This window comes from Hypomesus nipponensis, chromosome 4 (assembly GCF_054491055.1).
Source record: "Hypomesus nipponensis isolate SF chromosome 4, ASM5449105v1, whole genome shotgun sequence".
In the NCBI taxonomy this organism is placed as follows: domain Eukaryota; kingdom Metazoa; phylum Chordata; class Actinopteri; order Osmeriformes; family Osmeridae; genus Hypomesus; species Hypomesus nipponensis.
In genome coordinates, this window is record NC_140364.1 from 7,309,660 (window position 1) to 7,330,763 (window position 21,104).

Sequence of the window (21,104 nt, forward strand, 5' to 3'; positions counted from 1 at the left end):
GAGCGTTTGGACTGGGACCAGACAGTCATGAAGGGATTGTCCCACTTCTAATGAATACAATGATGTCACATAAGTGAATGAGACCATAACGTGCTTAAAACAACAGTATTACCATCCGCAAATGTAGCAACACACCCACATGTCACTTACTGTAAAGTCAATAAAGTTAGTTAGTTTCACAATTGCATTTACATTTGGCAGCAGCAATTTGATTCCCATAAAACTGCAGCACCGCTTCCTGAACTGGCTCTTAAGTCTCCAAGTTGTAACTCTCTGTTGGGAACCATCTGTTCAGAGATGTGGATGACTTCCTCTCTGTCAATAGGAATGTCAGGCTGTGTCCCAAGCTGCAGCCAGTCAGACCTGGAGCTCGTACTTCCCAACATGTTCCCTCTCTCTCTGTCTGCCTGTTGAAGTAGGACACGTCATTACAACATGACACTGAGACGATCGTGACGGCAGACTCGAGTCGGACAAATCAATGTGCAAATTCTCAGACTTTCTTGTGATTCATTTGCTGCTGTTTTGTGCGCCCCTTGAATTTGAAATCAAATCATTTCAAATGCGTTTTACATCATATCATTGTTTATGAACTGATGTTGAGAGGGGCACTTAAAACATTTTTTGAGAAAGGGCAGGGCTCAACCCCCCAGAGCCCCCCACACACACACACACACACACACACCTCCCTGGGTCTGGGGTGAAAGAGTGACGAGGTTGTGTGTTCCACAGAGAACCAGAGGACAGAAGCGGAAGAGAGTGTCCGTCTGTGAAGATGATGACAAGACTGAGGTACAGATCCTCGTCACCAACATTCCCACCCTCTCCTTCGCCGATCACATCCACCTCAGGGGAAAATGTTACCTTGTTCTCCTGCCATCACGGTCTTGACATGCCCACTGCCCCCCTCCACACCCACCCACCCACGCCAACACCCACGACGACCGTTCTAACCCTCCCTGTTTCCATAGGAACCGCCCCAGCGGGAGCGTCGCCAGCGTCAGGCTGCCCTGCAGAAGAAACCCAAGGCCGACGACACCAGGACCGACTGCGCCACCTGCCAGGGACCGGGCGATAACGAGAACCTAGTGAGGTGAGTGACCACATGCCGGGGACGGGGGGACGCGGCTCTTACACAGCCTGTTCAAGGCAGGAATGTCCCGCCTCTTCACCGCCTCCCTGTTCTGTGTAGATCAGACATACGTGGAATGGGGGGGTCGTCGTTGTGCCGGCATTAAGCCGGCGGCAGAGGTAGTCACAGAGCCCAATCCACTTCTGTGTAAAAGAGAGAGCTGGCATGGCGGGACCACACACAGCAGGTCTTCCTGGGGGCAGTGTTGCGTGATCTCTGTATAAGAGGGGCTAGAATGCTGTGTGTGTTTGCACTTGGCCAAGGGGGGAGAACTTGGGACATGGGGGGGAGGGGCCACCACCATATCCTCCTGATGATTAAAGTTCAGTCTTCATTAGGCTGTGGCCGCCTTCCCTCTGCAGAGGGGGGGAGGGGAGGGGGGGGGGGGTAGCCACTTCCCAGGCCACCTCTATTGAGCTGCCACATACATTTGGCCAGTTCATTAAGACGTAATGGATACGCTGGATATTTTGGTCCTCTCGGGTGACTCGCACCTTTAACAAGACCTACCTGTGACATCACTGCATCCTCTCGCCCGATCCCAACCTCCCCGCGTTCATTCATTCACGGTAATAACTGATCATTTATAACCTGTGATATCGTGGCCTCAACTGTGGACTAAACAGTGTTGAAGCAAATGCACATATTTGTTTCCTTGTGGTTTGCAAACTGTCACTGGCTCGTTTTACCTTCATGTGTTGTTGGTTTAGAATGATCTAGACTTGCAAGGGGGGGGGGGGGGAGGCTGAAATACACCAGCTACAGTAGATGTCAGCCAGCTGTGGTTACGCGTGTGTTTTTGTGGTGGTGGTGTTTAGCTGTAGTGGGCCCTAGGCCCGATGTGACGAGCCAGTGTTGCAGGGTGACAGTGTGGCGGTCAGGCTGTGAGGTGTGCTGCCCTGACTCTTTCTATCTTTGCGTTGCACAGGTTGTGAGAGCCGGGGCAGCCAGCTCAGCCAGCCCCCCTCCCCTCCCCCCCCCCTAACACACTCGGGACAGATGACCTTAGACACAGAGAGAGGCTAATTCAGGCGTTGGAAGGATGGCAGGGTGGGGGGGGACGGGGGGCAGGAAGTACCCCACCCCGCACCCCCACCCCCGATGGACACCTGACCCGCGGCTGTCCAATGACACTTGAGGGAGAGAAGAGAGAGCGCGCGATGAACCCGAGGAGTCCAAACCCATTTGAACTTTCTGTTGAGTGGACGGGGGCTTGGTTATGGGATTGTGACCGTACTCTCCCTGTGGACTGCAGACTTTGGGAAGATTCCCGACACAAGATCCCTTCCTGAGTTTAGCTCCGGTCAGACACTACGCCAATGTGCCCTCTTATCCCTCATCCTGGCTCTCTCTCTGCCTCTTTTTTTTTCCCTCTCCCACCCTCCCTCTCTCTCTCTCTCTCTCTCTTCTCTCCCTCTCTCACTGTCTATGTCTCTCTGTCCCTCACCCTCCTCCTACTCCCCTGTCTCTCAGTGTCTCTCCAGTGAAGGTGGTCTGTCTCTGTAGTCATCGCTCCATCTCTCCTTCATTGGGAGTCATCTCCACGCTGCCCTGCGGCCCCGAGTCCCTCCTCTGCCCGGCTGTCTCTGTCTCTTTCTCATTCCCCGCGCCGGCGGCGCTCCTTTGACCTCCCCCGCAACTTATCATCCCCTCCAATCAGTGGTATTGACTAAAGTCATCTGGGCCCCAATCACCCTGTGTTTCCAGCGTGAATGCCTTTAATTGCAGATGCACTTGAACTTCAGCTCTAGTCTCCCAGTGTTGTGGCGTGCCGTAGAACTTTCTAGAGTAGATGGAAAAGACGAAATACTGTATCATATGTAGGAACAGCGAAGCCCCAGAGCATTCCGTGCGTACCATAGCAACCGTCCTCCCAGGTGTTTTCATGTGTGTAGCCTAGCGACGTTACAGTTACACAGGTACTAGTAGTAACGTGCAGTCGTAGCAAGGAAGTAGCAGTAGAGTTACTTCTAATGTTGGTGTGAGTGTCCATGTCGAGGGGCTTTACGACAATAGGTCCTCCTTTTCGGCGTGTTTGTAACTTGCCAGTTGACGTGACACCTCCTCAGTAGCAGCCTTGCCCTCGTCTCCGGGGCCCCCCGTGCCCCGAAGTCACAGGCTGTCAGCACTACAGCTGCCTCCTGGCCTGTCAGGCCTCCTGACGTGTGTCACTGCCCCCTCATCCCCCTCCTCCCCCCCCTCATCCCAGCCTCAAGCCCCCGCTGTCATTCCTCCGCCCGGCCCGGAGCCCCACACAGGCTGGCCTCTGGGAGCATCCCCGAGCTCCAGACACTGCTTGCGTCTTCTGGAAAACCCAGCCACATATCCCAGCGGTCCTCCTGAGGAGATGCAGAGGTCGCTGTGTAGGTTGACCCCCCCCCCACCCACCCCCTCCTGGCTCCTCTTTGCCATGTCACCCCCTCCCCCCCTCCAGCAGCCCTCCATACACAGCCGTGGAAAAGGAAGAAGAAAAAGCCTGCTTCTCTCGCGCACACTACAGACATTGTCCCTCTGCATGGCTGGTTTTAACCTATAGGTCTGTGCCGTGGTCCTAACCGACCAATATGTGATGTGTTCCCTTAGAGTGTTCAATCCTGATAGCTGATGTGTCTCCTGTACGCCGTATACAGTATTTATTGAAGAGGTCTACTGTCTCTTGTGCTCGTTCTTTTGATGTGCCTACATACCTGAGTATTCTCATTGAAGCCTTTTTTTTATGTCGTAAATGGAATTGACCTTTTTTTTCGTTTATGAACCCCATATTTATTCCCGAGGTACATATTTGTTTACAGACATGCTTTGCGTGTGATTGTTTCTGAGACTAATATTGTGTGAGACATAACTGTGTTACTGTGTGAATGTCACTGCTCCCCCATGTGTACAGAACGTGTGTGTGTGTGTGTGTGTGTGTGTGGTCACCAAGCCTCTGGCCCCCCTCACTCCCAGTATCACGTGAGCTCTAATAAACTCTTGACTTTTTTCACCTTATTGCCGCAGTGATAAATGAGTGTCAACGAAGCAAATTAATTGTTCCTGAAAGGCGGTGGCGGCGGTCCAGTTGTGCGTCCGCCGCCCTCTGTCACCACTGATTTATCACCCGGGAAGAGCCCCCGGTCTCTGGGTCGTCCCAGGAAGAGAGAGGGGGTGGAGGATGGGCCCTCACTGCACAGGGATGATCTGTTTATTTCAGCCCAGATACTAGCATAACCCCCCCTCCCCCTTCTCTCTTTCTACGTCTCTCACACCATACTATCTTCAAGTTCCTTTCTCCGTATTCCTCCCCTGTCCCTGTCTCACACACACACACACACTTTTAACACGGTCGCACATAAACGCAGCCAAATACACCAAGAGGAGGAGAGAATAGAGAATAGAGAGGCTTCCAGGGACAATCTGGTTAACAGCATAACAAATAGCTAGTGTGTCTGGCACTGTGGAGGGCTGCTGCCATGCATCCAGCACTCCTGCTTCCACTGAACACAGAGAGAGAGGCTGGGGCCGGGGCAGGGGCCAGTCAGAGACAAGGAGAGAGGCTGGGGCCGGGGCCAGTCAGAGACAAGGAGAGAGGCCGGGGCCAGTCAGAGACAAGGAGAGAGGCCGGTCAGAGACAAGGAGAGAGGCTGGGGCCGGGGCCAGTCAGAGACAAGGAGAGAGGCTGGGGCTGGGGCCAGTCAGAGACAAGGAGAGAGGCTGGGGCTGGGGCCAGTCAGAGACAAGGAGAGAGGCTGGGGCCAGTCAGAGAGAAGGAGAGAGGCTAGGGCCAGTCAGAGACAAGGAGAGAGGCTGCGGCCAGTTAGAGAGAAGGAGAGAGGCTGGGGCCAGTCAGAGAGAGGGAGAGAGGCTGGGGCCAGTCAGAGAGAAGGAGAGAGGCTGGGGCCAGTCAGAGAGAGGGAGAGAGGCTGGGGCGAGAGACACCCCCACGCCCCCAGGTCTCTGAGAGATGGAACCAGCGCAGCGTGGCGATCTGTAAATGCCCCCCATCCCTCAGCGTCCCGCCCGGGGCCTGCTGAGAGCAGGCGGACACACAGAGCCCTGCTCCAGCTGGGATCTTTTCTCGGGACGAGACAGGGCCAACGATTGAGGGAGACAGAGAGAGAGGGAGAGGGAGATGGAGGAAGACAGAGGATGGAAGGAGGGAGGTTCTGGAAGAGCAGTAACCTTTCCGATGATGAGTGCGTTTCCCATTACTGATCCTGACACGGGATCCGGGGGAAATGATTTAATGGCGGTATTTTGTTTTTGCTGACTTCACCCTTCTACCCTCCCCCTCCCCCCCCTCCTCCCCCCGTTAAGAGAGAGAGAGAGAGTGCAGGCGCTCGGGCTGTGTGGGAAGACTGGCCAAGCAACTCCAATCTATTACTCCCCAGGCCTGTTCCATCCCCACTGGTCCCTCTGCAGTGCGGGGCCGCTCGGCTTACTTCCTGGATGCGACCAGCTCCTTCCTCGCTTCCTCCGCCCGACATTCTCCCCCTCCTCACGTCCTCCCTTTCATCAGTGACGGCGCAGGGCCTCCTCCCTCCCTCCCCTCCGCCCGTCTCTGCGACCACGCCGGAGGTGCCATCCTAATCAGTGCTCGGTTTTCCCCTGCACATGCTACGCAGTCAGGGATGAGTTGATGTGCGGCAGGCTGCCTGTGCTGCTGTGTGTCGGGGGGGCCTGTGCCAGGCTGGCCGGGGCCGGGAGTGAGGACCGGAGCTGTGCTTGGGTCAGGGGCGGAGGAAGGGAGGCACCTCCAGCAGAGCGGGGAGGGGACGAAACCTCTGCCTGCCTGCCTGCCTGCCTGCCTGCCTGCCTGCCTGCCTGCCTGCCTGCCTGCCACCCTCCAGAGCCTAGTTCACTGAGGCCCCCTGCTGGCAGACTAGGGGAACAGCAGCCTCACGCTCTCCCAGGTGAGGTGTGGCCGCCCACCACCACCAGCCCCCCCTCCCCCACCCGGCCCGTCCCAGCGGTGGGTGAATTGTGTCCTAATGAGCTAATGAAGGCAGTGTCCATGGCAGGGGTCTCACTCCAGGACATGGCTCCAGCTGCCCATTCATTACCCCCTCCTCCCTCTTGTAAAACAATGGCTCTCTAACAATGTTGCAGCGCCCCAACAGTAAATCAAAGACTGGGATGTGAGGAAAGGCTGATAATCCACTCCTTTCCCATAGAGAGGATTCGCAGAAAAAGCCACCAGCACACTCTGTCATGGACCCAAGTCAATGACTGAGTGCTTTGTGCCGTATTGATCCTTGTCACGTGGTCCCCTCCCTCGGTCATTCCGCCGCCCTCTTGCGATAAATTCTCCCGCCTTGTTTCGGCCGCCAACCACTCAAGCCACCGGGCGGACGAGAAGAAGTTTGGAGGCCGCGAGCCGTCTGTCGATACTTGGACTCCCTTGTATGTGGCCTCAGAGCGGGTTGGCAAGCGATCTGCGACGCACCCTCCTGCTGGCTGGTTCAACGTGTTTTCATGAGGCGTTTGTTGGCCATGTGGACATGCTGAATCCTCGGGTCGATACTTTGGGGCAGCGGCGGTGCATGTGAGGCAGGGATAGCGTGCGCCTGACGCCGAGAGAGAATGAACAGATTTTTGTTTAGTTTTTTAAGGCCTACTCGGAACCTGTGTGCTTCTAGCTAATCCACACGAATTCTAATCAAAATTGGCAAGCAGATTCTGCCTCGGAAAACAAGTAAACAACATTTAATTACAAGCCACTCCACTAATCTCTTTGCGATTCTGCCTATTGAGGAAGTGTTTTTCCTCCTTATCAGATGTAGGTGCAGCACTGCCCCTCGTGATTGGCTGCATGGACGCATCACAGATTCCTTGGAACAGCACCCAGGAGACCTTTTTCGACTAGAGCACACTATTTGAAGTCTAGGACAGCTCAGCGTCACCTCACCTCGCTGGACGACCAACAAGTAGTTGGCTCCCTCCACCTCTTACGCAGACTGCGTCACAATTAGACAGCTCTAATTCCTCTGTTCCTCCCTAATATCCCATTATAACTCAACCCAAGGACTTTCACTTTCACTGTGATCTGACTCCAAACCTCGAGCTGATCGAACGGTTGATGATTCAATTAACATTCACTCATCCTCGTCTGCGCGCCAGCCCACAGCCCTCCTCAGCACGTCCCTTTGACTTCAGTCCCCTCCAATCCCCTGATCTGGCATAGTGTCACAGCTCTGGCACGTGTGCTTTCATGGAGAGAGGAGTACGAGAGGAAGAGTAGACTGGGGACTGGAAGAAGACCCCCTGGGGACACACACAATGCAGGTCCCACTGTGTGTGTGTGTGAGAGAGAGAGAGAGAGAGAGAGAGACAGAGAGAGACAGAGAGAGACAGAGAGAGAGAGAGTGTGGGTGCTGCAGAGCTGGATGGGAGCAGATCAACCCCAGCTCAGACACCCGGGGCAGCTGGGGGTGAGGTTCCCTGGCGGGGGACGGGCGGAGGGGCGCGGGCGGCCCTGGAGCCCTCCACGGAGATTAAACACCAGATGAAAGAGGATACAAGTCGCCAGCAGAGTGGGACATGTGTAGCGGACACAACAACAAAAAAGAAAGGGGAAGAGAAAAAAAAACAATCAATCGTGTCCCTTCCCCTCCCCAACCTCATGCCCAATAAGATTACATCAATCAATAACCTCTCTTATGAGTGATTGGATTGTGTGCTTCCAGAGGAGGGGGGCGGGGTGGGGGGGGGGTGGCTGCTCAATTTTCCCAATGATTAAAGCGGAGCCAAATTGCTTTGATAAGATCAAGGACCTTGCTGTGACGGGGCCGTGAGGGCAGTGTGGGGAGCTGATAGAGGTGGGTGCTGGTCTACCAGAGAGACAGTGGAGAGACCCAGGGGACTGTGGACATCACATAGCTTAACTCAGTTATCCAGTCAGGACCTCAGCCTTAGTCCCTGACGCAGAGGAGTCGCTCATCCCCTGAGGCCAACGTCTGGATGCGCGGGGGTACGCCTCGATGTTCTGCACATTCTCATGTCAGCTGACGTAACGCAGTTAGCCCTTCTTGAACGCCGGCGGAAAACATACGTGTCGTCATTTGGAATTCCAATTAACTGTACTCACAGCCTCCCCTCCCCGGGCCCCGCATCACTGAGCAGTGTTTTAATTCAAAGATGTGCAGCGCGATACAACAACAAACGTTACAATAGGTTCATTACGGTAAAGTAATTAAAGAAGTGAGCTGCAAATTGTGTCCCACTCGGCTCCTAAAACAGCCCAGCTCCCTGGAAGCTGGAGCAGGGGGCTGCTGGAGCAGGGGGCTGCTGGAGCGGGGGGCTGCTGGAGCGGGGGGCTGCTGGAGCGGGGGGCTGCTGGAGCAGGGTGCTGGAGCAGGGTGCTGGAGCAGGGTGCTGGAGCAGGGTGCTGGAGCAGGGTGCTGGAGCAGGGGGCTGCTGGAGCGGGGGGCGGCTGGAGCGGGGGGCTGCTGGAGCGGGGGGCTGCTGGAGCGGGGGGCTGCTGGAGCAGGGGGCTGGAGCAGGGTGCTGGAGCAGGGTGCTGGAGCAGGGTGCTGGAGCAGGGTGCTGGAGCAGGGTGCTGGAGCAGGGGGCTGCTGGAGCGGGGGGCTGCTGGAGCGGGGGGCTGCTGGAGCAGGGTGCTGGAGCGGGGTGCTGGAGCAGGGTGCTGGAGCAGGGGGCTGGAGCAGGGGGCTGGAGCAGGGTGCTGGAGCAGGGGGCTGCTGGAGCAGGGTGCTGGGGTGACTCCTGAATGGGAGCTGGGCTTCGCTGGCCATTTTCCTCCTTGTCGGAGATTCATGGGGAATCAATCGGGGGGTGGGGGGGGGGGGGTCTGTGTTCAACAATAGGAGCGTGCTCATTAGTGTTGCACACACACTTGTGGTCATTTGTCTTCTTTTCACAGGATGGCCACAGTTTTTTTGTTGAGGGTCTGTGTTCCCTCCCTCGGTAGATATGCCGGCTCAGCCTGTCAGTGCTGATGTAGACCTTGTAAGTGTGTGTACAGTGTGTGTGTGCAGTGTGTACAGTGTGCGCGTGTCTGTGCCACAACATATGTGTGTGCGAGAGCAAAGAAAGTGTGTGTGTGTGCAGCCACATCCACCTGTGTAGACAGGTCTTTGCTAAAAAGTAACAGCTGCTTAACCCGGTCTCTGGAACTCGTAAGACAGCAATCAGCCCATGCAGGCCAGTGCCATGTCACTAAGCACACTAAATCCACCGTAGTTAGTGTTACTCGGATATATGCAGACCATTTGTTAGTCCCTATATTCATCGCCTCCTTGTCCACATATTGTTTTTGCTATGTGTTTATAGGGCTTACTTTCTACCCTAAACCAGCTCATTTGTACTCGATGACTTAAGACAGCTATGTTTCGAATCAAGCGCATCACTGGTTAGGTGTTCCACTAACGAGTGACTGGGGACATCTATCCAAGCATTTAATACGACTTGAGCGAAGCAGCGCTTTCCTCTGAACGGCCCTTTATTTCTTTTATTTTTTGGTCCCCCCCCCCCCCCCTTACTTTCAAGGGAGATCATGTAATAGAGCCTGCTCTGAGTTGACAGCCTGTCGCCGAGGGCAACCGTTTCTTCATTGCCCTGTCACTGTGAATATGTGCTGGAGATACTGAGGGGAGCTCAGCTCCCACAGACAGAGAGCCAATGCAAAAGACGTGCTATGTGGAATGAATTGGCAATCCCACTGATAAATGAATGTGGTTGTGTTCTCCCTCTGGGGGTTCAAAGAGGGATCCCTTCCTCTACGAGAGATGAGCTCAGAGCACAGGTACACGTGAACATCCTTTGGCGACATTTACCACGTTAACGGTGTTAGAACGGGGAAGATTCCCATCATGTCCTTTCAGAATAATGTGTTTTCAGATGATTTCTGGTTGGGCCTCGTACCAATGACAGTCCACCGAAATGACGTGCGTGAGGTGTCGTAGGAAGTGAGCCGGGGCCAGACCACATTGGGCCCTATTTTGATAGCACAGAGTAATAACGCGTATATCTGAAGGTACTATCGTACGACCATTTGGGCCCTTCCACAAGTCCCACCCTCCTCAGTCTTCTTTGTACATCATCACAACCAATGAAAGACTGTCCACCATGACTCTTAACAGCCACAATCAATTTGTAGGAGCCGTGAATGATCACCTATTGATTTCCCACAAAGGCATGTTTATTCTATCGACAGAGAAAAGGAGGGCTTTGTATTCCAACTTGGGAGGAGCTGCTGAGAGTTTAATGATGTGGGCCTAGTCAGTGTTACTGCCTGTGAGTCATCACCTCTGCGGTACTGCAGAATGAAAGAACTGCTGCTGTTTGTCCAGGCAGTCTTCTAATTGGTCTCGCTAGTCAGCCCATTCCATTTACAGAATATGCATAAATGTACGTTATTCAACCCCAAAAATATATTTCTCATACACTGCCCTTGACTCTGAGAAGAGAGCCACGACATTTCCTCTAGACTCCTACAACGTTGTTGGTTGAGACAACTGCCGCCTCGTTTGCGGCTGTTTCCCAGGTCAGAGGGGATTTATCTCTTCTGGGGCGGCCGTCTTCCTTCCTCATTAGAGGGGAAATGTGGACCGAGCCTTTCTGCCATCAGAGGAGGACTCTGGAAGATTCCGCTGTGAAAAGGGCTCGTCTGACAGGGGGCGACAGGTTCACTTCTCGACAGGCATACTGGGACTCAAACCACACAGTAGCTGTGCCTGTACCCTGCTCCTTAGCGCTGTTTGGATCCGCTTTTTAGACAGATTTACCGCTTTATTAGAGAGCGACTCAGCAAGCCAAACATCCACGGTTGGATCATAGATAGATTGGGGGCTTGTTAGCAGCATGCGAGGCCGCTTCCCCGTCCCTCGCTTGTTGACAGCGTGGTCGTCCACCACACACAGGCAGCGTTGACTGACCCCTGTGGCCCAAGTCAAGGACGCCAAGGCCGTCCAACTTCAGGAGAGCAGACAGGCATTTGTCTGAAGCTCATATCTGTCAGTCCCGCGATACTAACCACTGCCCATGTAAGGCCGTGATCATTGTGTTGTGAATCTATTAAGAATCCCATGACTGACAACAAAGTGTCTTGTCACCATCTATCTTTGTAAGTGAGTGGGGATGGGAAGGAATCTCTTATTTATGGTGTGTGGGACGCACACACACACGCAGGCACACACACACACACGCAGGCACACACAAACACACACGCAGGCACACACACACACGCAGGCACACACACACGCAGGCACACACACACGCAGGCACACACACACGCAGGCACACACACACGCACACACACACACACGCAGGCACACACACACGCAGGCACACACACACACACGCACACACGCAGGCACACACGCTCACACGCAGGCACACACACACGCTCACACACACACTTTAACCCCTCTCTTCCTCTAGGTGTGACGAGTGTCGTCTCTGCTACCATTTCGGGTGCCTGGATCCTCCCCTGAAGAAGTCCCCGAAGCAGACGGGCTATGGCTGGATCTGTCAGGAGTGCGACACTTCCTCCTCCAAGGTCAGTGTGTGTCCGTGTGTGTGTCTGTGTGTGTCCGTGTGTGTGTCTGTGTGTGTGTCTGTGTGTGTGTCTGTGTGTGTCTGTGTGTGTGTCTGTGTGTGTCTGTGTGTGTGTCTGTGTGTGTCTGTGTGTGTGTGCGTGTGTGTGCGTGTGTGTGCGTGCGTGTCAAGGGGCTTGGGTTGGCTGTGTGCTCCAGCCGTTTTGGACCTCATCACATTAGGTTTGACATTAAATCACAACAGATAGCCATCTGAAAGGTGTCGACGCTCCATTGGAGGAATTTTGTACCTTTTTTATTCATGCTGCGCGTTGGATGGAATTTGATTTACGATAACTCTGCCACGGAGTTGATGTCATTGATTCACATTCTTCAATCATAAGCTACATGGCTCTTTGCAGTACAGGGCATCATTACCATGTTTTGTGACTGCAGGATTTGCCCTTTTAGAAATAGACTGTTTCGCTGTAGCAGTTCACTGAATCGGTGTTCAATAAACTGCATACAAATCTGAAGAAAAAAAAGCCTAAATCAGCAAGTGGACAATTCATATTTCCTTCCAAATGAATGCTCTGGTGCAGTTAGGGTAAAGTCTGCTTGTGTGGTTAAGGTCAGGGAAGAGATCGTAAACCAGAAATTGCTGCACTTGGCTTCTTTATTTTCTACTGCATTCCTGACTGATTAGCCTTACACAGATGCCTACACTACACAGACGTGGTAACGTGTGTACACGTGAAAGAGACAAACAGGTTTGCTTTGGTGCAAAAATAAACAGGCACATCGCTTCCAAAACGGTATCCTCGTGATCCTACGACACATCGCGAGGCGCTGTGTGCAAATTCTGAAGTAAAGTCGTTCCAGCAGAATGTCTCCCCCCCTCTCTGACTGTGAGTCTATCAGCTCCCATAGGGCCAGAGTCCCGCAGGCATGGCCACCCCCTGCAGAGCTCCTGCCTCTAACCCGCCACTTCACCACAGCTGGAGACACAGCCGTCCAACCAGGCTTATCGCCCTCTCTGGGCTCTTCATTACGGATCAAAGGGGAAAGGCTCTGGTGTTTGAAGACGCACGGGTGTTTCAGATGGCGGCGTGGACAACAAGCAGCGGTTTCGGTCTTATTCACCGCCGCCTTCCTTCCCGACTCCCTGTGTCTGCAGCCGCAGACCTGTGTTCCTGCGTCTCCCTCCTTCCAGTGACACGGCATGACACGTTCTTTTTAGGACGTCGTGTCCCTGAAGATGGCACTTCCCACCAAATGCACGTACTGCACTTTCTTCCCAAAAATCTAAATGTTGTCAATATTGAATTACGGCGTAATCAAGGGTAGCGTGTGGATGCTTGGAAAAACCTAATTACGTTGACAAATGCGTCCACATTTCAATTTCTCCGGGAAAGGGCAGCCTGTCCTGCCAGACTCTATCTGGGTGGAAAATGGGGGTTAATTGATGTTGCCAGAGACGAAGAGACACATAAAAGACAGAGTGGAGATGCTGCAGAGTGGGAGCGCAGCTTTAAATTACAGGAGCAACGGAAAGGTTAAAGCTCAGTTCAAATGTTGGATGGCGGAGGACTGACTGCCCTGCCGTAAAGATCGGGGGCTCCAGCCCCTTCAGGGAGAAACATGGTTTGACACGGTTCGATTTCTCCACAGAACTTTGGACCGTTTATAAAGTGCATGACGGAAAATAGTTGTTTCTTGCCCAACATGGCGATGCTGTCTGCGCTAACAAACATTGGGTGTTCTGTGGCTTTTTGATGTGGAGTCATGATGTTTCGAATGGATTGCCGTGCAGATACAAATCCATGCATCCATGTTCGTTACATTGGCCCATGGCCTATCGACACCGTTTGAAATGACGGTCATAAAAAGACACATTGGAGCATTACAACCCATAAGTCTAAAAGCCTGTGTATTTTCTGAAATAGGGCTATTATGTCAAAGGCGAAGAAGAAAAGCCTAAATTGGTCGCCCACTGTTAATTTGTCAGGAGTTTATGGTTCTGAGCTGAAGCAGGGGGAGTGGGACTTGTGGAGGCAGAGAAAGGAGCTCTTAGCTGTGGGAGGTGGAAGGGGGGCACAGGGATTAAACAAGCCTTTGCTTTTTAAATGTGCTCGCTGGCAGCCTGCTGAGAGAGCAGCCAGTCTCTGGAGGCCCCCAGGACCAGACTCTATCCTGTTTAATCACCCCGCTCCACACACACACACACTGTACTCTCCCCCATCTTTGCCTCGTTTTCCCTCCCTCTATCTCTGTCTGTCCTCACACACAGCTCTCAAAGGTCTAAAGCAGGGCTGCTCCATTCCCGCTGGAATTTCAGATCTGTGTGAAGATGCTCCCATCCACCTCCTCCTTCCTCCCACTGCCTTCATACTGCTCCCATCCACCTCCTCCTTCCTCCCACTGCCTTCATACTGCTCCTATCCACCTCCTCCTTCCTTCCACTGCCTTCATACTGCTCCCATCCACCTCCTCCTTCCTCCCACTGCCTTCATACTGCTCCCATCCACCTCCTCCTTCCTCCCACTGCCTTCATACTGCTCCCATCCACCTCCTCCTTCCTCCCACTGCCTTCATACTGCTCCCATCCACCTCCTCCTTCCTCCCACTGCCTTCATACTGCTCCCATCCACCTCCTCCTTCCTCCCACTGCCTTCATACTGCTCCCATCCACCTCCTCCTTCCTTCCACTGCCTTCATACTGCTCCCATCCACCTCCTCCTTCCTCCCACTGCCTTCATACTGCTCCCATCCACCTCCTCCTTCCTTCCACTGCCTTCATACTGCTCCCATCCACCTCCTCCTTCCTCCCACTGCCTTCATACTGCTCCCATCCACCTCCTCCTTCCTCCCACTGCCTTCATACTGCTCCCATCCACCTCCTCCTTCCTTCCACTGCCTTCATACTGCTCCCATCCACCTCCTCCTTCCTCCCACTGCCTTCATACTGCTCCCATCCACCTCCTCCTTCCTTCCACTGCCTTCATACTGCTCCCATCCACCTCCTCCTTCCTCCCACTGCCTTCATACTGCTCCCATCCACCTCCTCCTTCCTTCCACTGCCTTCATACTGCTCCCATCCACCTCCTCCTTCCTCCCACTGCCTTCATACTGCTCCCATCCACCTCCTCCTTCCTCCCACTGCCTTCATACTGCTCCCATCCACCTCCTCCTTCCTCCCACTGCCTTCATACTGCTCCCATCCACCTCCTCCTTCCTCCCACTGCCTTCATACTGCTCCCATCCACCTCCTCCTTCCTCCCACTGCCTTCATACTGCTCCCATCCACCTCCTCCTTCCTCCCACTGCCTTCATACTGCTCCCATCCACCTTCTCCTTCCTCCCACTGCCTTCATACTGCTCCCATCCACCTCCTCCTTCCTCCCACTGCCTTCATACTGCTCCCATCCACCTCCTCCTTCCTCCCACTGCCTTCATACTGCTCCCATCCACCTCCTCCTTCCTCCCACTGCCTTCATACTGCTCCCATCCACCTCCTCCTTCCTCCCACTGCCTTCATACTGCTCCCATCCACCTTCTCCTTCCTCCCACTGCCTTCACGCTGCTCCTGAGGCCTCCACACCACACCACCCACCCCTCGACTCCCCCGGTGTCCTCACCCCCAGCAGGCAGAGTCTCCGTGGTGACAGAGAAGGGAGGAGGCTTGACAAGTCGTCAGCGAGGGCACTTTTGCTCCATCCTCAGCTCGACACACACGACAGCCTCAGCTTTGTTAACACTTGTCACCATCCAGTACGACTGGAAACCTACACAGCTACTGTGACTGTACGGGCAGTACTCTACTGTACTGGCTGTACTGACTGGCTTGGTTCAGTCAGAGTGGACAGTTCATAACATTAGCCTCAAAAGCTTCATTTATTCCAGCTAGTGGCTGTGTGTGGCAGTTCATTACAACAACAGTGACGTTTAAACCTCTCACATGTGTGCGCGCGCAGTGGTTTGTAGGTTTTAGAATGAGCAATGTCCTTTACTTGATCAGGCACAGTACTAGTGCCAGACCTTTTAAGGCAAAAGGTTTTCCGTGCTCTCTAATGGCAGGAAGTGTGGGAGATAATTGACTCCACTCAGGACCTGAAAAAGCACTCTGAAGATGAGAGTTGTATTTAAATCAAGTTTTATCATCTGCCCGTAAATGCCATGCCGCCCGGCATTTCGCCTGTAGGGTAGAAATGTTTTTTTCTTCTTCTTCTTTTTTTCTTTTCTTTAAATGCCATCTTTAAGTGCAGAATCTTACCTGACCGTCTCAAGTGTGATTTAGTCGTTTGAGGAGATAGCGGGGGTCAGCGCTCTGTCTGCCTGCCAGTCTGGAATGAGGAAGTTGCTAGTTGCCTGGGAAGCGGGTAAGTGAAATGTGGTTGGTTAGACTACATAGCACGCAGCCGCATTAACTCCCCGGCGTTGGGGAAAGAGGGCAGCTTGCCAACAGGTAGGTTACAGAAACTAACTTGTAGCACACAGTAGCCTGCTACATGCTTTTTAACTGTACAGTGTAATTCGAGATATAACTTTGGGCTGCTGATTAGACTGAGTTTGTCTAACATATTTCTTGAACAAATTGGATTCATGGCCCTGCTGTGTGGTGTTCTAGACCTCCGCGCCATCCCTCTGGCTGCTTTTATCTGTCCTCCTAAAGGTCACATTAAATGGGATACTACCTCGGAGGTCTTGATTAATGCCGGAAGGGTCGCGGCATCGGGCATTTGTCTTTGTCGCTTTGTGTTCTGAAATTGTTTGTATTATTAATTGTCTCTGTCTGGACGAAGGGCTCGTGGTTTACAGGTGTATAGGCTTGCGTCGGGTGGCGTGCGCGCACACACACGCGCTCACTGGGGCAATAAAAGGGTTTATTAGACAGGCTTGAGTTCATTACGGAGGCAGTGTTTCTCTCTGCCTGTGCGGCTTAGATAAACCTCTCGCCAACCAAGACCACATCCCTCCCTTTGTCACCCCAGGACCTCGCCAAATTGATTCCTGTAATAAAGTGACAGTCCTGCTGTAGTATATGGATGGCCTTTAATTCGAGAGGCCGTCACTGGTCCTGGAGGCACTTGTTTTGAGCTTTATTTACACCCTGGTGGGCAGGCAGGCCTGCCCCGCTCGCCTCCATGATGAATCGGGCAAGAGCATCTTGAGGGGAGTTTGGAAAGACCAACAGCTTGAAGTTGCACCCAGCAGTAGTTAAAACGCCTGTCTGAGGGCTTGTGTGGGAAGTGCTGCTTTTGATACCGTTTGGATTTGTCATCAAAAGGCTTGTAACTGTTGCAATTACCGCCATGAAAGTGTTTTTTCTTCTTCTTCCCTCCTCTTCCTGTTCCTTCAAGGCAGCGCTGACAACAGCGACGCTTAATTTGTTTGTGAAGTTCTAGCATGACCTTGAAGTCTTCACTTGTGTGTTTAAGTAATTGAAGTTGCGTTTTTGGTTGCCGTGCTTGTTCCCCCCCCCCCCCCCTCCGTTTTTAACGAGTCATGTGCTCGCGCAGTGTGTTCGTCATTGTTTACAGGGCTCGCCGTTAATGTTCGGTTTGATGTTGTTCCCAATTCAGAGGAAGATTACCTTTACAAGCAATGCCATCAATCAGAGTCTTCACAGCTTGACCTGTGAAACAGCGTAATTAAGTTAGTCTAATTAACTTAATGAAGTGTCATGCTCTGCCGGCTTTACCAGAGAGAGGAAATTGAAAGAAAAATAGGGATCATTACTCATCGGATGTAATGGCATTCAGGATGCGGATGATGAGAGACCCCACCCCCCCAAAAAAGAAAGAAAATACAAGAAACATTTTGCATCCATCGCAAAGGTTTTATCTAAGCATGGAAAATACTGTACATCTGACCATTTTGACCAAAGAACTTTGAAGATATTGTAAGATACTTGTTAATACAGTGAGCCATGGCTGTCACTTCGACTGCCACCTGAGTGAGGGAAATAAGGAGGTCCTCCTGTATAATCTCCCTCCCCTGTTTACCCCGTCTATGAAGGCAGGAGTCCACATCAATTGGACCCAGTGCAGTCTCGCTCTCCGGTGGGTCGAACTCCTGACGCATGATAAAGTCATAAATGAAGGTTGTATTTCAGACTTGGTCCGAGTTTAACCACAGTTTAGTGTGATTTAGAGGCTAGCGGGGAGGGCCAAACTAGCCTGCGGGGACTGGCAGGGGGGGAGGAGGGGAAATCAATGTGCAGGAGTCCCTTTCATCACTTTAACTAGACGGCTCGGCCGCCCACGCCCCTCTCCAGGGCCAATTTGTGGAGTAAACAGGAGAGTGTGCTGCAGCGGGAGGTCCCCTGTGTGCAGCCCCACACCCCCCAAACACCCCCTGGCCCATTACTCTGGGCCCTTTTAATAACACTGCTACAAGGGGCCCGCTCCATGTGGCCACTTACCAGGTCCTCTTCCCGCTCCTTACTGGAGGACCTAACGACCAGAGCTGCCAAAGGGGCTGGGAGACCCACAGTCTTGATGAAGCTCACCAGGACCACCAGACTTGCTGAACAGACGGAATCCCCTCTGATTCCCAGGCCTCGGGCTCTCATAGGTGACTCTCTTAGTTTACCCCTTGTTTACTGTGTCAGTGATTCTGGTGCTATTGTCTGGAAGGATTACCCCGTTTGTTGGCTTGCCCTTGTATCAGCAGTTAGGCCTACTACTATCCACCGTGCCACAGATTTATAGAAAGACAGTGGAGCGGTTCTTTAGCGACAGCAAGGTAACGTATGATGTGGCACCTGCTCGTGTTGAGCTAATAGCTTTATTAGTCGAGGGGTTTAGAGATTCGGAGTGTTGGCTCCCCAGTTGACAGACAGGCTGCAGGTAAGCTCAGTGCCTCTCTCTGTCTCTGTCTCTCTCTCTCTCTGTCTCTGTCTCTCTCTCTCTCTCTCTCTCTCTCTCTCTCTCTCTCTCTCTCTCTCTCTCTCTCTCCCCCAGACATGCATTATTAATAGACACAAAACTGGAGTTACCTTATCACTACCCCAAAGGTGACATTGAGCCTTTTCCACCTCTGCTCTTACACATAGTTCTCAGCCAATTAAGATGTTGGTTTGAGAGTTTGTGGTGTTGTGGTAATCTGCCACATATTTTGTTGTTTATGTTTTAATGATTAATACTGGTGTAGACTTTGTCTTTTTTCGCCTGTTTGTGTGGAAAGTGCCTGTTATAGAAAGTGGAAGTTCTGGAAGATGTTATTACTACACACACACACACACACTCACTCACACACACACTCACACACAAGCACCTGGTCGGAGGAGTGTGTCTCATCGATGCCATAAATCACACTAATAGGGATCAGGGGAAAGCCTCCTGTTCACGTTACCCTGGCTTCATAGACTGTCCCCTCATGAAGACTCCATCGCTCCACTTATTCGGGGCCCTATCGCTTCCTCCTCGAGGGGAACCATTTAGGAGGCACGCACCCACAGGTAGAAACCCCCACCTGGGCCGTGTCCTGCCTTTCCCTGTCAGCAGGTTCATGGCTGGAGCCTCTCGTGGGATCAGTCACTAGCTAGTCTCATATTATAGCCCAGTCCTCACACTCACCTGAACTCTAGCCATCTCTAAGCACCCACAACTCACTGCTTTTCAGCTTACCTGACATTTGGCCGTTTTCTTTCTGATTTGTTTTGTCTTCTCAACACTACTCAGCAGTAATAGCGGAGACATGCGGCCAATTTGCCCACAGTGACCAAGCACTCGGCCTTGTTTGTGATTTAGTGCTATATTCTAAATGACTCCAATTGGAAACAGAGAGAAAGCGCCTCTCCCCACCATATATTCTGTGCTTGGAGCATCAGCTCTTATCAGACAGAGGATAAAAAGCCCGCTTGTGCATTTTACCTCTGATTAAATTAGCCGTCGCCGCGGTAAGTTCACCTCTGTATCTGTCACGCCTCACTAAAATGGAAATTCGTTTCCCGGAAAAAAGAGGAGATTAATGAATGCCCTTTGTAATAAATGAAATGGGGAATTGCAAATATGCCCCGTCATGAAATTTAATTGTGCTTTCTGGTGACTGGTTTGGCGAGGCAATGGGATAGGTGGGAGAGCAGACGAGTGGGAAGGGGCGGGGGGGGGCTCGCTGTAGCGCGGAACGCTCTGTCTGAACACCGCTAATGATCCCACTGTTTAGGACTGACTGCCGGTGTGTCGTTTCATGAATGGCAGCAGGATATTTAACACAGGCACTAGAGTATCGTATATGTGTATGCTATATATACATACTCAGTCACACTTACACACACACACACACACACCATATTCCCAAAGGGACTCGTTTCGATGATAGCACATTGACTGTCCTACATGATCCTGAATCATAAACATCAGTTCCCTTTGTTAAATCCTCTCCCCCCCCCCCAACCCCAGCACATGTCTTTTTGAAAGCCACACACCCCAGGATGTCAGTCTGTCATACTCGCCGTACCAAAGGTGAGTTGGACGGCTTGGCTGAAGGCCGAGGCCCAGGGCTGCTCTGACTGTGGGGGTCTGAGCCCAGCCAGGCGTGGTGTCTGGGCTGTGAAAGGACTCCTGATCTCCGGTAAGCCTCAGCGTTCAGGGGGTGGGGAGACGGGCCTGGGGCCGATCACAGCACACGGAGGCAGGAATGAGTCCTCTTCGTCTGCATCGTGCACGTTGTGCACAGTAGACACGCACACACACAAGTACATACAATAAAAGCAGAAAAACACGATAAGGGAAATGAGTCATACTAATTAGCTGCTAATTCTTTTGAGGGCTGCACCAGCTTGATAAAGAAAGCCAAAGCTTATTAAAGTACACGCAGCGCTGTACATTTGAAATTCTTTTACAGCATTATTTTTAATCCCAGTTTATGAAGTTGACTCTGTGTGTGTGTGTGTGTGTGTGGGGGGGGGGTGCATGTGGGAGGTGGGGGAGGGGGGGGGGGTATTCATCTTTGGAAGGATTGCATTGCTGCAGGCGGTGGGGGTCTCTGCCTCAAACACATTAGCGCTCAACGGGCCTTTGTTGCCACCTAGGGTTGGGTCTGCGCTCTCCTTCTCATGCTCCCTCACGTGAGCAGCAGGGAGAGGAGGGGGCCGGCTGCTTGTGCCCTTTAAGAACACCCAAACTCAATTAGAATGAAAAATGTGGCATTTCATTATCATGTATGTGTAGTAGGAAGGGCCAGAGGCTTTGCGACGCCATGGAAGGAAATTGGAGGTAGGGGTGGTCGGGGGACGGGGGGACTGCTCTTTTCTCTGTCCCTCCTGCCTCCTGTCTCCCATCTCTGTCTTCCCCTCATCAGCCGTCTGTCTCTCCTATCTCTCTCCTCCCTGTCCCTCCTCTCAGAGGGATGTGATGGAGATGTCCCTCCATGCAGGGGCAGCTTCCTTCAGGCTCCGAGCTGAGAGGGCGAGCAGGAGTCTTGCCACTGACTATCCTCTCTCTCTCCCTATCCTCTCTCTTCTCTCCCTCTCCTTCCCCTCTCCTCTCCCTCTC

At 52.7% G+C, this 21,104-nt stretch overlaps 1 protein-coding gene across 3 annotated transcripts in view; it reads left to right on the plus strand.

Moving 5' to 3' along the window:
* phf14 (PHD finger protein 14) overlaps nucleotides 1-21,104 on the plus strand; it is a 49,881-nt gene that overhangs the window by 24,256 nt on the left and 4,521 nt on the right. For 2 of the 3 annotated variants that reach the window (XM_084696064.1, XM_084696065.1), the window contains 3 exons: nucleotides 733-792; nucleotides 972-1,093; nucleotides 11,510-11,627. In XM_084696064.1, the coding sequence (XP_084552190.1) occupies nucleotides 733-792; nucleotides 972-1,093; nucleotides 11,510-11,627 (300 nt within the window). Of the gene's footprint in view, nucleotides 1-732; nucleotides 793-971; nucleotides 1,094-2,060; nucleotides 4,121-11,509; nucleotides 11,628-21,104 lie in introns of those variants that run through there. The other variant, XM_084696066.1, reaches the window with a different exon arrangement.